Source organism: Oncorhynchus mykiss, chromosome 21 (assembly GCF_057628025.1).
Source record: "Oncorhynchus mykiss isolate SJ-2025 chromosome 21, ASM5762802v1, whole genome shotgun sequence".
NCBI lineage: Eukaryota > Metazoa > Chordata > Actinopteri > Salmoniformes > Salmonidae > Oncorhynchus > Oncorhynchus mykiss.
The window spans coordinates 52,310,460-52,326,592 of record NC_143042.1 but is presented as its reverse complement, the minus strand read 5'-3'; the positions used below and the strand labels follow the sequence as shown (position 1 = coordinate 52,326,592).

Below are 16,133 nucleotides of genomic sequence, written 5' to 3'. Positions count from 1 at the left end.
ATCAGGTACTGAATCATCATGGGGGAGAGAGAGCGAGAGAGAGAGAGAGAGCGAGAGCGAGAGAGAGCGAGAGCGAGAGAGACAGGGAGCGAGAGGGAGCAAGAAGTGACTGAATAACAGACGGGAGATAATACCAGAGTGAGGACATGGACAAAGGGATTGAAAGAGCAGCCCAAAAATATATATATAAATCAGAAAAAAGACCTGAACAGAGATGGACTGAGAAATAAAGAGAAAGAGAGAGAGAAAGAGACTCCACTAAAAAGACAGTTCAATCACGACAGGCTTGAATCCTTCAGGGTCGGGACTCATCGTGCCCGTTGCTCAAGTCCCGTCTTACGACTGACTGCCAGAAACACTTGAAAAGTACAAGGAGAGGAGTGTAGCTACGACAGCTGCTTACAACCTACTTCTACGGGATTCGGGGTACTTCTGTGTGGCCAAGTCAAAACGTGTGCGCAAATAACCCATGCATAACACTGCCAATTCCCATGTGCGTTACTCCCAATACTCATCATGAATGTGTGACTGCAATTCTGCAAAAACTAAAAAAAAAGAGCCTTTGTAGGCCGGTGTGTGAAAACAACAAACACAGGCCTGGGGCTGATTTCTCTCTATTGGACTGACCCCTAATAACAAAAGTACATTAGGGGCTTTCGTCTGAACTAACGTTACACAAAGCAAACAATGATTCCATCCAGACTAGCTTCCTCATTTCAGGAGGACTGTCATTTGATATGCTGCGTTGGTGTTTACCTTGTGTGTCAACACGTTGCCAATGGCAATTTCAGCCTTCTGAAACCTGCCAACCACCGATGCGGCGGAACTACCAAACAGGACGCTGCGACCCGGTTACAGGGACTAGAGAGACAGCACGAAGAGAGACTGACGTACAGACACACAGTGTGTTTATGCACAGAGACAGAACAGAGACGTGGGTAGATACCAGCCCTGCAGGTGAGTGGAAACATTACAATCTAACACCACCACAGGAGCTGCAGCAGTGAGTGACTCTCTCTCTACCTGTGTGTTCGCATGTAGCCTACACTGCATGTGTGTGCAAACACTTGTGTGAGTAGATATGTGGGGGGGGGGGGGGAGAAGAGTGGCAGGCTAGGGGGGGGAGAAGAGTGGCAGGCTAGGGGGGGGAGAAGAGTGGCAGGCTAGGAGGGGGGGGGGAGAAGAGTGGCAGGCTAGGAGGGGGGGGGGAGAAGAGTGGCAGGCTAGGAGGGGGGGAGAAGAGTGGCAGGCTAGGAGGGGGGGAGAAGAGTGGCAGGCTAGGGGGTGGAGAAGAGTGGCAGGCTAGGGGGGGAGAGAGAGTGGCAGGCTAGGGGGGGAGAGAGAGTGGCAGGCTAGGGGGGGGAGAGAGAGTGGCAGGCTAGGGGGGGGAGAGAGAGTGGCAGGCTAGGGGGGGAGAGAGAGTGGCAGGCTAGGGGGGGAGAGAGAGTGGCAGGTTAGGGGGGGAGAGAGAGTGGCAGGTTAGGGGGGGAGAGAGAGTGGCAGGTTAGGGGGGGAGAGAGAGTGGCAGGTTAGGGGGGGAGAGAGAGTGGCAGGTTAGGGGGGAGAGAGAGTGGCAGGCTAGGGGGGGAGAGAGGCAGGCTAGGGGGGGAGAGTGGCAGGCTAGGGGGGGAGAGTGGCAGGCTAGGGGGGGAGAGTCGCAGGCTAGGGGGGGAGAGTCGCAGGCTAGGGGGGGAGAGTGGCAGGCTAGGGGGGGAGAGTGGCAGGCTAGGGGGGGAGAGTGGCAGGCTAGGGGGGGGAGAGTGGCAGGCTGGGGGGGGTGGAGAGTGGCAGGCTAGAGGGGGGGAGAGTGGCAGGCTAGGGGGGGAGGAGAGTGGCAGGCTAGAGGGGGGGAGAGTGGCAGGCTAGGGGGGGAGGAGAGTGGCAGGCTAGAGGGGGGGAGAGTGGCAGGCTAGGGGGGGAGAGTGGCAGGCTAGGGGGGGGGAGTGGCAGGCTAGGGGGGGGGGGAGTGGCAGGCTAGGGGGGGGGAGTGGCAGGCTAGGGGGGGGGAGTGGCAGGCTAGGGGGGGGGGGGTGGCAGGCTAGGGGGGGGGGAGTGGCAGGCTAGGGGGGGGGGGGGGGAGTGGCAGGCTAGGGGGGGGGGAGTGGCAGGCTAGGGGGGGAGAGTGGCAGGCTAGGGGGGGGGAGAGTGGCAGGCTAGGGGGGGGGGAGAGTGGCAGGCTAGGGGGGGGGGAGAGTGGCAGGCTAGGGGGGAGAGAGAGTGGCAGGCTGGGGGGGAGAGAGAGTGGCAGGCTGGGGGGGAGAGAGAGTGGCAGGCTGGGGGGGAGAGAGAGTGGCAGGCTGGGGGGGAGAGAGAGTGGCAGGCTGGGGGGGAGAGAGAGTGGCAGGCTGGGGGGGAGAGAGAGTGGCAGGCTGGGGGGGGGAGAGAGAGTGGCAGGCTGGGGGGGAGAGAGAGTGGCAGGCTGGGGGGGAGAGAGAGTGGCAGGCTGGGGGGGAGAGAGAGTGGCAGGCTGGGGGGGAGAGAGAGTGGCAGGCTGGGGGGGGAGAGAGAGTGGCAGGCTGGGGGGCGAGAGAGAGTGGCAGGCTGGGGGGCGAGAGAGAGTGGCAGGCTGGGGGGGAGAGAGAGTGGCAGGCTAGAGGGGGGGGGGGGGGGTGTGGAAGAGGTTGGCAGACCAGGGCGGGGAGTGGCAGGCCAGGGGGGGAGAGTGGCAGACCAGGGGGGAGAGTGGCAGACCAGGGGGGAGAGTGGCAGGCCAGGGGGGGAGAGTGGCAGGCCAGGGGGGGAGAGTGGCAGGCCAGGGGGGGAGAGTGGCAGGCCAGGGGGGGAGAGTGGCAGGCCAGGGGGGGAGAGTGGCAGGCCAGGGGGGGAGAGTGGCAGGCCAGGGGGGAGAGTGGCAGGCCAGGGGGGAGAGTGGCAGGCCAGGGGGGAGAGTGGCAGGCCAGGGGGGAGAGAGAGTGGCATGCTAGGGGGGGGACTCAGATTGGAGTCATTGGAACGTCAGCGCAGCAGGGGTCAACATGTGGGACTTATCCATCCAAACATTCCAGGACCTTAAAGTGTCTCTTCCTCTCCGCAAATATCTTTCTCCCCTCCTTCCCACACTCCTCCAGTCCCTTCACCTGTGTCTCAGCATTTTGTTTGCAAAGTAACCCAGGGTCAGTGAGCAGCATGCAAAAAAAATATGTAAAAAAAAGTCAAGCTCCAGCTCACCAATAGAGACAGATCTCTAGATGGATAGACCCCGTTTTAGCATGGACATCGCCATTGAGGGTTTCCACCGATTTAAATTAGTTAACTGGGTGGAGATTCTTCAATTGGGTTGTCTATGGTTTGTCAATAGCTTGAAGCTTTATCACAAATAGATTCATTTGGTTCAGGACATTTACAAAAAATGAATATATATATATATTTTTTTTTAAAATTTTTAAATCACCAATATTAAGTTTACGCTTCTTTCAAAACACAAAATATGAAGAAAAATGACTACTTTAAAATTGAGGATAGCCTTGACGACGCTGTGGTCAGACGCCATAAAAGCTCAGATAAAGATGAGATCTCTATTCATGTCTATGGGCTCACCTCACCAGCAGCAGGCTACACAGAATAGGTCACCCCCAGTACTTCACCGACCCCTACCATCTTCTCACCTCAAAAAAAAACACGAGTCGTATATTTTCAGGGTATTATTCGTACAGAGCGATCAGTGGCCGTGATTAAATGTATTTATTTATTTTAAAATGCCTGGGCTTCCACTGTTGAAGCATGGGACGTAGCCAATTGTGTAATACTAACTAGCGTGAACAACAACTCGACACTAAACAAACGTGGATCTAGTTTTATTTGCTGAGAATATCATTAACTGTATTGGGTAAAGTTATTGCATTATGAACCGCTACTTCCTCCCTGTATGATTCATTTTGTGTACTCATAATTATGACCTCCTGACAGTAGCCTATGTACATAGTTATATTGTTTGTACAAACGTCCATTTTGTTTTTTTTATTGTTATGATGGATAATGTGTAATATCAAATTGTGTATTGTGTAGTTTTGAACACCATTAAATGTTTTCCCATTTAAAAAAAAGTTAACTGCTTCAGACAACTGTCAAATCGTTGTCATGACACACATCTGTGCATGACAACAGAGGATTTGGCCGGAGCACACATTGGTCTGCCATCAGATCCAAACTAGACGAGGACAGCAAACTCAATAAAAATGAACATATTGATCCAACAGACTAGCTGAGTGCACAATCATCTCGGTTCGCCAAAACAGGAAACGTACGAAATATCACAACGCGCTCGTGAAATATCACAACGCGCTCGTGAAATATCACAACGCGCTAGTGAAATATCAAACCCCCAGCGGACGGAACAGCAGAGGAATGTGACATACAGCCCGGACGGAGACGTGGAAAGTGTGAACACCCCTCCAATCACCATGACGACTGTTGGGCTAGCGTGCGTGGTGTCAAAACTGGTTTCAGCAGTAGCAGCAGGAGAGAACAGTGGGGGTACGATTTGACGTCAATTGTCAACAACTGTTGTATCCCCTAGTCTCTAGCAGGAATTAGCTGTTGCTTTGGTTCCAATGGACAACAGGTGTGTGTCGCCAATACACTCCCTCACTCACTCACCCCCAGTTGTTGCTAGACCACTTATTTAATTTGATCAGTTTAGAATTAAATCTGGGTTATTGAGAGTTGTAAAAAGGGTTAGTGCAGATTTAAATGGTGTGTGTAGTGTTGGTTTGATGAACAGAAAGGGAATTCATTATCCTCCCTGTGGAAGCCCTGTAATAGTCAATGTCCTGGCTGACTGAACTAAACTATGGTATGCTGTCTGTAGGGCTGCTGGTGGAGTCTGGTTCTCTGTACACACACACACTCCCTCTAAACACAGCCGGCCCTGCGGTCTCATGTGGCACAGAGCCCCAGTGAATAAACCATCTGGACACACCGAAGTCAACACCCCAGGAAGCTTATGGCTTTCAGTTACATAAGATGGCAGAGCCAGACACACACACACACACACACACACACACAGCCAGTGCCTGCTTTCATTATTCAGAACAGATCAGACCAGGACAGGAGAGACTACACCGCTCCACGCAAGTCCATTAAATTATTATACACACACACACACACACACACACCTTATAACAGTACACTGACAGACAAACACAGGGCTTTCAGATAGGGCCATTACCCAAATGGTTGGCTTACTACAGGCCCATCCCCAAGAGAAACTGTCCTAGGCTAATGCAATAGTAGCTAGGCTATTTACCCAAGTTGACAGAATGTGCTTTGCGCATCACAATGGGAGACACCAGCACAGCGGGACAATGACAGGGTGACTGGGCACCCGTTCAGCAATGGACTGTAGTGAACTAGAACAGGTCATGTTGGCCTCTAGGTTACACAGCCTACTGTACAACGTACACTGGTCAACTGGCCAGTGGTCCAGAAGACTGGGACCGCATTTACATATGGGAGCGAATAGGGTGCTGTTTGATGGATGCTAGGTTAGAGTGGCCTAGAAAAGCCTAGAGATAGTCAGTGTGAGTAACTGACTAGCTAGCCTAGATGACTACCACTCTAGAAACCTACAGGGTTGTACAGACATGCAGTGACTACTTACAGAAAGAAAAAATGAAAAAAAAAGTCAAAAAGCTGCTTGGGGTTGAACTTGTTCGGTTGCCAGACAACAACCTCTTATTCTAAGAATTACTCAACGGAGCCCAGGGCACTGCAACAGTATCTATGACACCGGAGGGAGGGGAGGGAGGGAGGGAGGGAGGGCCTTTCAAACCTGGCAACCCCACAGAGATACATCGAAATACACAGTGATGAGGTCGTTGAAAATTGCAACAGTTCAGAGATGCCTGTTCAGGACGACCGTTGCAGAATGTGCAGATCAAAATGGTGTAGATTAAAACAGATATGGATTGTCGGGCAGAATAAGGAATCATGTCTGTTCTATTCATTCCATTCCTATCTGTGACGTTGCCAAGGTTTCACATCACTGACTGAATACACCCGTGGTAGTTCTGTATCTATGGGGCTGGAGGACATTGAACCCAAGTAACTCCATCTTTCTTTAATTCCCCCGGGGAGCGAAAGGGATTCCCCTCACCATCTGCTGTGCTGTGAGAGAGAGCCGACTAACAGGATTTACTAACCCTTATAGAGAGCGAGAGAGAACAGGGCTCAGAGAGAGAGAGCGAGAAAGAGCGAACAGGGCTCAGAGAGAGAGAGCGAGAGAGAGCGAACAGGGCTCAGCGAGAGAGCGAACACAGCGAGAGAGAGCGAACACAGCGAATGAGAGAGAGAGAGAACAGGGCTCAGCGAGAGAGAGAGAGAACAGGGCTCAGAGAGAGAGAGAGAGAGAGAACAGGGCTCAGAGAGAGAGAGAGAGAGAGAACGAGAGAGAGAACAGGGCTCAGAGAGAGAGAGAGAGAGAGAGAGAGAACTAGAGAGAGAACAGGGCTCAGAGAGAGAGAGAGAGAGAACAGGGCTCAGAGAGAGAGAACAAGGCTCAGAGAGAGCAAGCTAACGAACGAGAGAAAGAAATACAGAATGTAGATACAGCGAGACAGACCGAGAGAGGGAGGACAAGAAAGAGAGAGAGAGATACGGAGGATTCAGTAGAAAAGCTGAGAGAAAGCAGAAGTTTGAGTGAGCATGCACACCCACATCCGCAGTGTGACGGAAATGCAACAGTGGGGGGGGGGGGGGAGAAGCAGAGCACTGCTCAAGAGATAAAACACTCAAAATGAAACAGATACAACCAACTGACAGTGTGAGCCACCACATGGATTTGGTTCCAAGTAGCAAAACATGAAATTGTTATTTATTACATTGGTTAAGCCCCACCCATCTCATTAAGTGTTCACATGTGAGGCTACATGTACTAAACAGAGTGAGTGAGGTAGTGCAGTAAACAACCAAAGATTTCAAGACTAAAAGTGTTGAAAGTAGTAGCCTACAATAAGCAAAACATGAAATTGTTATTTATTACATTGGTTAATAAGTAGACTCAGAGCTAGAAAATGTTATACATCATACACAGCAAGTTGAGGAACAACGAGAAAGTAATTCAGCTTTGAAAGTTGATAAACTTGTAACACCACTTTTGAGATAATGACCCTTGAATGTTTTGGTACACCTACTGGAGAGCTCGTTTTGTCTACACCCATTCAGCATCGTTCACACCCTCTTAAACCTCAGCCCCACCCATCTCTTCAAGGATTCACATGTGAGGTCATGTACTAAACAGCGTGAGTGAGGTAGTGCAGTAAACAACCAAAGATTTGAAGACTAAAAGTGTTGAAAGTAGTAGCCTACAATAAGGAAAAACTCCAGGTAGAAATACACGTTATCTAGTCCTTGGCCTATGTCCTAATCTGACTTGGTGCAGGTCATGTTGTTCACAATACCGTTTTTGGTAAACACACACACACTATCAAATAAAATCAAAGATTATTCTTCACATGCACAGGATACAGAAGCTGTAAACGGTACAGTGAAATGGTTTCTTGCAAAGTGCAGTTAGTTTTTGTTTCGACATTGTTCATTGTTTAGCAAGCTAGCTACCATAAATCACAACTCTAATGCCACGTTTAAAACTGGGAACTACAACAACAAAAAAACTCAGATTGGGGAAAACTCGAAATTCCAACTAGTCTGAATGCTTTTCAGAGTCGGAGAGAGTCTGCATGGCACGACCAAAACGGTTTCCGACTGAGCGACTTTTTTTAAGCAGTGCTAGACTCACATACTTAGCAGCTCATGAAACAAGACAGAAGCATGCTACATGGCGGACCAATCACAACTCATCTCTCGGCATGTCACCCCCATCCATTATTTCAGCCAATCATGGCTAGCGGGAAGGTTCCTGTATTTTTCCAAGGCTAAACCAAGTAGGCTCGTTATTTATTTAATAATTGTATTCGCATTTACAGATGGCATACACGTTTGTAACTAAGGCACATGAAAGATCACATGTTCCAGAAGGCATTTCTGCCCCCCCAAAATATTTTGATAAACCCTGCCCCCCAAAAAAAACATCAAATGGCCAATCCTGTGAAGTAGTGAAGTGAGACATACAGTTAAAGTTGGAAGTTCAAACACCTTCAGTCAAATACATGTAAACTCAGTTTTTCACAATTCCTGACGTTTAATCCTAGTAGAAAAATCCCTGTTTTAGGTCAGTTAGGACCACCACTTTTATTTTAAGAATGTGAAATGTCAGAATAATAGTAGAGAGAACGATTTATTTCAGCTTTTATTTCTTTCATCACATTCCCAGTGGGTCAGAAGTTTACATACACTCAATTAGTATTTGGTAGCATTGCCTTTAAATTGTTTAACTTGGGTCAAATGTTTTGGTTAGCCTTCCACAAGCTTCCCACAATAAATTGGGTGAATTTTGGCTCATTCCTCCAATTGACTCAAATGATGTCAATTAACCTATCAGAAGCTTCTAAAGCCATGACATAATTTTCTGGAATTTTCCAAGCTGTTTAAAGGCACAGTCAACTTCGTGTATGTGAACTTCTGACCCACTGGAATTGTGATACAGTGAATTATAAGTGAAATAATCTGTCTGTAAACAATTGTTGGAAAAATTACTTGTGTCGTGCACAAAGTAGGATGTCCTAACCGACTTGCCAAAACTATAGTTTGTTAACAAGACATTTGTGGTGTGGTTGAAAAATGTGCTGTAATGACTCCAACCTAAGTGTATGTAAATGTCCGACTTCAACTGTACATGTAGCTTCCTGAAACGGGTCACAGAAGTTCCCCTCTTCTACAGCACAGACACAGTTGACCTGTTCAAACACACATGTTCAAAATCACTGTCATCAGGTCACAACAACCCCATTAAAGCTACTGTAACAATAACTGTACAGCTTCTGCAGGTAGCCTAGTGGTTAGAGTGGAGGGGCGGTTAACCCACTGTTCCTAGACCAGTTAACCCACTGTTCCTAGACCAGTTAACCCACTGTTCCTAGACCAGTTAACCCACTGTTCCTAGACCAGTTAACCCACTGTTCCTAGACCAGTTAACCCACTGTTCCTAGACCAGTTAACCCACTGTTCCTAGACCAGTTAACCCACTGTTCCTAGGTTGTCATTGACAATAAGAATTTGTTCTTAACTGACTTGCCTCGTTAAATAAAAGGTTAAAAAAAAAAAACATATATATATTATTAATATATATATCTGGTCTAAAGTAGTGCACTATATAGGGAATAGGGCACTGGTCTAAAGTAGTGCACTATATATAGAATAGGGCTCTGGTCTAAAGTAGTGCACTATATAGGGAATAGGGCACTGGTCTAAAGTAGTGCACTATATATAGAATAGGGCTCTGGTCTAAAGTAGTGCACTATATAGGGAATAGGGCACTGGTCTAAAGTAGTGCACTATATAGGGAATAGGGCTCTGGTCTAAAGTAGTGCACTATATAGGGAATAGGGCTCTGGTCTAAAGTAGTGCACTATATAGGGAATAGGGCACTGGTCTAAAGTAGTGCACTATATAGGGAATAGGGCACTGGTCTAAAGTAGTGCACTATATAGGGAATAGGGCACTGGTCTAAAGTAGTGCACTATATAGGGAATAGGGCTCTGGTCTAAAGTAGTGCACTATATATAGAATAGGGCTCTGGTCTAAAGTAGTGCACTATATAGAGAATAGGGCTCTGGTCTAAAGTAGTGCACTATATAGGGAATAGGGCTCTGGTCTAAAGTAGTGCACTATATAGGGAATAGGGCTCTGGTCTAAAGTAGTGCACTATATAGGGAATAGGGCTCTGGTCTAAAGTAGTGCACTATATATAGAATAGGGCTCTGGTCTAAAGTAGTGCACTATATAGAGAATAGGGCTCTGGTCTAAAGTAGTGCACTATATAGGGAATAGGGCTCTGGTCTAAAGTAGTGCACTATATAGGGAATAGGGCTCTGGTCTAAAGTAGTGCACTATATAGGGAATAGGGCTCTGGTCTAAAGTAGTGCACTATATATAGAATAGGGCTCTGGTCTAAAGTAGTGCACTATATAGAGAATAGGGCTCTGGTCTAAAGTAGTGCACTATATAGGGAATAGGGCTCTGGTCTAAAGTAGTGCACTATATAGGGAATAGGGCTCTGGTCTAAAGTAGTGCACTATATAAAGAATAGGGCTCCATTTGGAATGTATCCCCTTTCATTCCGAAGCATCTCCATGGAAACCGGTAGTAAACAGTTTCATGAACAGGAGGCAGGTGAAAGACAGGTTAGGCCACTTGGGCTAAGTGACATTTTAATTTCCTTCAACAAAATGACAGAAAGGCTAGGTGGACACAGTTCTCTCTCTGCAGTGTCAATCATGTGACCGAGACACAAGGAACTGGGTGGACGTTGGGCAGATTTCAAATGGGGTTTTCACCTTTTGTGTGGGACGGATCAATGAATATCTATTGAGTTGAATCAAAACTAGTGAGTCATCGCTCACCTTGGACTACAGGAGAGAATGAGGTTAATACTGTGCACACACACACACACACAGATCAATGTTCCTATAGGCCTATAGCCTAGCTTAGTTGTTTTCAGTGTTGTGGTGAATCACCATTAGTCACGAGCTGACAACCTGAGCACATATATTTGTAAGAGTCAACAATCTCTTCACTAGCAACCTCCAAAAGGCCCGTTTACTGGGTCAAAACACCGGCCCCTGAACGCAGCTCACCTTTTAAAACAGGTGTTTGTGAGCAGGGAAGGGACAAAGAGGATTCAAACAGTTTTTTTTTCTTTCTTTCTTTCTTTCTTTAAATGTTCTGGAACGTTCCTCTTGCCAGTACACCTCCTCAGTGTGGGCACGGTTCCCATGACGACAGGCTCCACCCAACCGAGCGGCTAAACCTGAACACACACACACACACACACTAGACTTGACTGATCTTGAGCATATGCGCTCCATTAAAACTCATGCCATCTCTTCTGTGTGTGAGATGTCATAACCCGTCTACAAGTCTAGTAACTGCAGAGACACCGAGAAAGGAACATTGGAAGAATATTCAACAGTCGCAGTAACAGTTAAATAAACGTTTTTTTTTTACTGTGAAAGGCCCCTAATGTGGTTGTTTATCTACCTAGTGGAATGAACTGACTGAGTCGCTCTGGATAGGAGCAACAAAAAATACAAAATAAAATGGGACAGAGACCGACCACACATTACAGGACAGACACAGTGCTCTTTATTGATCCCATAGAGATGGAATGGGGGAAGGAGAGGTAGAGGAACGAGATAGATCGAACGGGAGAGCCCAAGGGATAGAAAGAGACAACACGGGGGGGGGGGGGGGGGAGACTAACAGAGGGACACAGAGGAAAACCTCTGGGAGAGCCAGGTTAAAACCATGACTCAGACAAAGAGAGGGGGGGGTTGGGGGCTCAAGAGAGCGAGAGAAAGGGTTCCCGCTCAAGTAAAAACCCCTTTAAGGGGAACACGCCACGACAATGCAAGCAGCCTACTCCATCAAAGGGCCTCCCTCCCCCCTCTCTGCCCATCCCTTCCTCCCATCCCCCTTCCTTTAATTAATGCATCTCTCAGCTGCAAGGGTTCTCTCTCCCTCCTCCTCCTCCTCCCTCCCTCCCCCAAAAGAGCTCCTACGATAGGTGTAACAGAGGTCCCAGCAACAACTATTTCTCAACTCGTCACGCGCTCCCTGAAACAACATTGGCCTACTACTGTTGCTACTGGACTGATAAAATAGTTCCAACCTCAATTGCTACCAGAACTAACTCCTTTGATTCATCAAATACTTGCTGTTATTGTCTCTCGTCTATCCTGTTGCCTAGTCACTTTAATGCTACCCTCATGTACCCATCTACACCAGATACCTCGTACCCCTGCACATCGACTCGGTACTGGTACCCTGTGTATATTGCCAAGTTATCCCTCCTCATTGTGCATTTATTTATTGCGTTATTATTCAAGTGTAATTATTTTGGGAAGTAAGCATTTCACTGTTAGTCTATACCTACTGTTTATGAAGCATGTGACAAAATAACATTTGATTTGAACGGTGGCATGCTCAGGTCACATAAAAACCTATCCTCTCACTGTCCCCTTGCAAGCTAGGTTCAGAATTTGGGTTAGGCTGTGAGCAGTTTTCAATGTCTGTTCAGATTTAGGAGGCTGAGGGCTCACGGTCCCCCTGCAAGCTAGGTTCAGTTTTTCATAGGCCTAGGTTTAATTATGTTTGGGTTATTGCTAGACAATGTCAGCTTGGGCGGCCCCAAACCCCCGTTGTCTGGAATTATTAAAATGCCACTGCACAACACCGGCTACTGAAATCTGTGTCTAGATCAGTATTATTTTGGAGTCTTATTCGGAGGGGTGCAGGGAGAGGGTTGCACCCAGAGCGAGGTACACACAGCTGGGGTTTGTTCTCCTGGATGGGCCTGCTCTGCTCGCTGGCTTGCTAGAACACTATCCTTCCTACAGGAGCCAAAGAGCATGTGCACTTGTGTAAGGAAGAGGAGGGGGCGGGGACTGAACCCCTGAACTTCCTGAAGGGAAGTTGCTCCAGGAGGGGGGGGGGGGGATAACAGAGAGGGAGACCATCACTGTTATCATAAACACCCTAGGGCCTGTTTGGGACCTTGTCCCCAATTCTGCACTCTTCAATCCATAGCACTAGCTCAGGAACTTTAGTAATCCCTTATCAAATCAGGCTACTTTCAGGTGCCATTTATTCTGAAGAGTAGTTTGGAATAGGAAACGAAGGAGGCCTCTGTTCTGACTCTCTGTTACAGTTGTCCATTACATATCTAAAATGTCTCTCCGACTTTGTCATCGTCTCATTGTCGCAAGGCGTCGGAGATCCACGATAACCACGATGAAGATTATAGCCTTTCTGTTTCTTGAGGACATCCCCGTTGACGTGTTAAGTCTGGTGATGTAAAATAGGGAATAGGGCTCTGGTCTAAAGTAGTGCACTATATAGGGAATAGGGCTCTGGTCTAAAGTAGTGCACTATATAGGGAATAGGGCTCTGGTCTAAAGTAGTGCACTATATAGGGAATAGGGCTCTGGTCTAAAGTAGTGCACTATATAGGGAATAGGGCTCTGGTCTAAAGTAGTGCACTCTATAGAGAATAGGGCTCTGGTCTAAAGTAGTGCACTATATAGGGAATAGGGCTCTGGTCTAAAGTAGTGCACTATATAGGGAATAGGGCTCTGGTCTAAAGTAGTGCACTCTATAGGGAATAGAGCTCTGGTCTAAAGTAGTGCACTATATAGGGAATAGGGCTCTGGTCTAAAGTAGTGCACTATATAGGGAATAGGGCTCTGGTCTAAAGTAGTGCACTCTATAGGGAATAGGGCTCTGGTCTAAAGTAGTGCACTCTATAGGGAATAGGGCTAAGGTCTAAAGTAGTGCACTATATAGGGAATAGGGCTCATTTTACAGTCGAGACATTTACTCCACAGTCGGGGTAAGACCATACCTGACTGTCAAAACCCAACCTATCCCACTAACCAGCACACACACCTGTCTATTTCACCACTGACAACTATAGCGAGCCGGCCTAAATCTCTCATGAACACAGTAGCAAAAACACAGTCTGAAATGAAAAGTTGCAGCCTCAAGCTTTCACTGTACATCAGCACACAGGGATGCTGTGTCATAGCGCATCCAGACAGATTAGAGGAGAGGGGCGGGGTGTGCCAAAGCAAGCACTTTATTCAAACTGAAAGAGTACCATTATCTAAACGACCAGGTATGAGCCACATCGTCCGTGTCTGGAGTAACGTGTTAATTATGACCAATTCAAAAAAAGGGGAACGACACTGTAATCATAGCAACCACCCGAAAAATGAAGTCACTGAATTGGATGACAGAAACAGGACAGACGTATTACGGAGTTGGGAGAGACTTTGCCGCAAACTTGCATCTCACGAAAAACTGCATTATTAAAATGCATAACCAGCTTTCATTAGGAGGTGGTTACAATGAAGAGCTAAAATTGGACACCATTAATAACATATGTCAATGTTTATATTTTAAAATATATATATATATATATATATATATATATATAATTAAAATCTGCTTGCCTTTAGTTCTTAGTTTATAATATGGAGCTACGCTTTGTATAAACAAGCGCACATCAAGATAATGTTGTTATCTAAGGCCTCGGATACATTCATCCCTACAGTATCCATTACCGTTGTTGGATTACAGATGGCAGCTGGGTGTGTGTGTGTGTGTATTTATGCATGTATGTATGTGTGCGTCCAATGTCTCTCCTCACTGTATAAGGTCTAGGTCCTTTGAGCAGATGGTTATAATTACCAGAGAGTGCAGAAAGCAGCAGAGGGGAGCGTTGTTTCAAAACATTGGGTAGATAAGATTGATTTCAGGCTTCAACCTGGATTGGGTAATCTTCTTTCAACAACGCGAGAAACGAGTTAGTTCTCCTTTAGATCGCACTGTCAAATCAACCTTACGGGCATTTTAGGCACCATTAAACTTTTACAATGTTATTGTCATCTTTCAAATTACCTTTCAAATCATTGTGATAGTGTTGTGAATTGACTAAATGAAAGAAGGGAACCTCAAGCAGGAGATACAATACTGACATTTCGTCAAGCTCATACACAACCATTATAACCAGCAAGCAACTCCTTTCATCATACAGGAAGCGAAAGGGGAAATTTGCTTAAAAACTTGACAACCAATGACCCAGAAGTACAAGAATGTAAACTCGAATAAAAAAACATTTTTAAATATATCTCCGTAATTGAAAGAATAAACAAGAAACATGTTAGTTGAAGAAGTTGTGGCTGAATTGGCAGTCCAATATCTGAAGATAGTGTCAATGAACCTCTCGTAACGTTACACTTTTAACTTGTTTTATTTGTGTCTTTTCTTCACGGATGTGGTGCTAACGTTGGCTTGTTAGTTCGAGATACTTACAACACAAGCAGGTGACAACAACAACACTAACAAAAGACTGTCCACGGTTAGCTCCACATCCTATGAATTGTCAACTAAATTGAAAAAAAACAACATTTATCTACACCAAAACCGAGACAAAACACAACTCACCGGCTGTCGTAATATCGGACAAGTCATAGTTCCGGGCGGTTCGGGGAAACTCTTTCAATTTACGGTTCGACAAGTTCAGAGCACCGCTCCCGGTAGCTTCCTCGAGCGACTTCTCCACGCACCGGCTGGCCGCTATTGTTGCCGGCAGCTGGGCACCTTCCCCAGCAGCCATGAACAGTAGATATGTCTCTTTATGTTACTGTGTTAGGGTCTAAAAAAAGACAAAAAAAGACAAGAAAACCTTCCTTTACACTTTCGTATCCCTCAGAACGACTTCCAAAACCATCCGTCTCTCGTCCGATAAACAACTTTCGAAGTAGGGACAATGAATAAATCCGACAAAATAAAAAAAAGGCTATTTCTTAATCTTCCACAACGAGGATTCTCTACGGTCCAGTTGTCTTCGAGAAAGCGGTACTAGTAGCTGTCAGAAAGAGGTGCGGCGAGGCCAGGAAGCGGAGGAGCAGTGAGAGAGCCTTCGACGAGAAGGAGTTTGATTGACAGGGGCAACACCCATATCTCAACCGAGATGAATGGACCCAAGGCGGGGTCTGAAGAAAAGGGCGTGCACGTGAAGGGATTTCAAAAGAGCTGAGATTATATTGATGGAAATATACACCAATCAAGATACAGTAGGATGGTTCTGGGCACATAATTGAAGAGTGGAGCAATAATTATTTTGACTGGAGCAGCCAGGTATACCATTCATATCCATCCATTTCATTTTTGGCAGTTGGTTAAAAATTTAAAATGAATTCCCTGCATGCAAATGTCATATTTCCCATATTGAATATAGGTTATGCTTTCTCATTAGTGAGATATGTGTGACCCCAGGGAAATTCCCCGAGCACAATTCCAATTTGTACCCCATCTGGTATAATGTAGCAACATTATCTAGCCTCTTTGTTGGTAATCACTAGCTACAAAGTCATAAATCCTGCCCTTTTCTACAATTTATCTTCTTAAAATGTGATTTTAAACCTAACCCTCACCTTAAAGTATTAGCAAAAAGCATTTTTTTTTTTTTTTTTTGCTGTGGAATCTGACTTTGTGGCTATAGAAGCTAGTGGAAA

General features: G+C 46.5%; 1 protein-coding gene across 2 annotated transcripts in view; it reads right to left on the bottom strand.

Annotated features, from left to right (window-relative positions):
* The window catches only part of lrch4 (leucine-rich repeats and calponin homology (CH) domain containing 4), a 56,523-nt gene extending 40,910 nt beyond the window's left edge, over positions 1 to 15,613 (bottom strand). The window contains exon 1 of one of the 2 annotated variants that reach the window (XM_036958280.2): positions 15,061 to 15,613. In XM_036958280.2, the coding sequence (XP_036814175.1) occupies positions 15,061 to 15,232 (172 nt within the window). In that variant the 5' untranslated portion in view covers positions 15,233 to 15,613. The remainder of the gene's footprint in view (positions 1 to 15,060) is intronic. The other variant, XM_036958279.2, reaches the window with a different exon arrangement.
* Between the last annotated feature and the right edge of the window lie 520 nt (positions 15,614 to 16,133).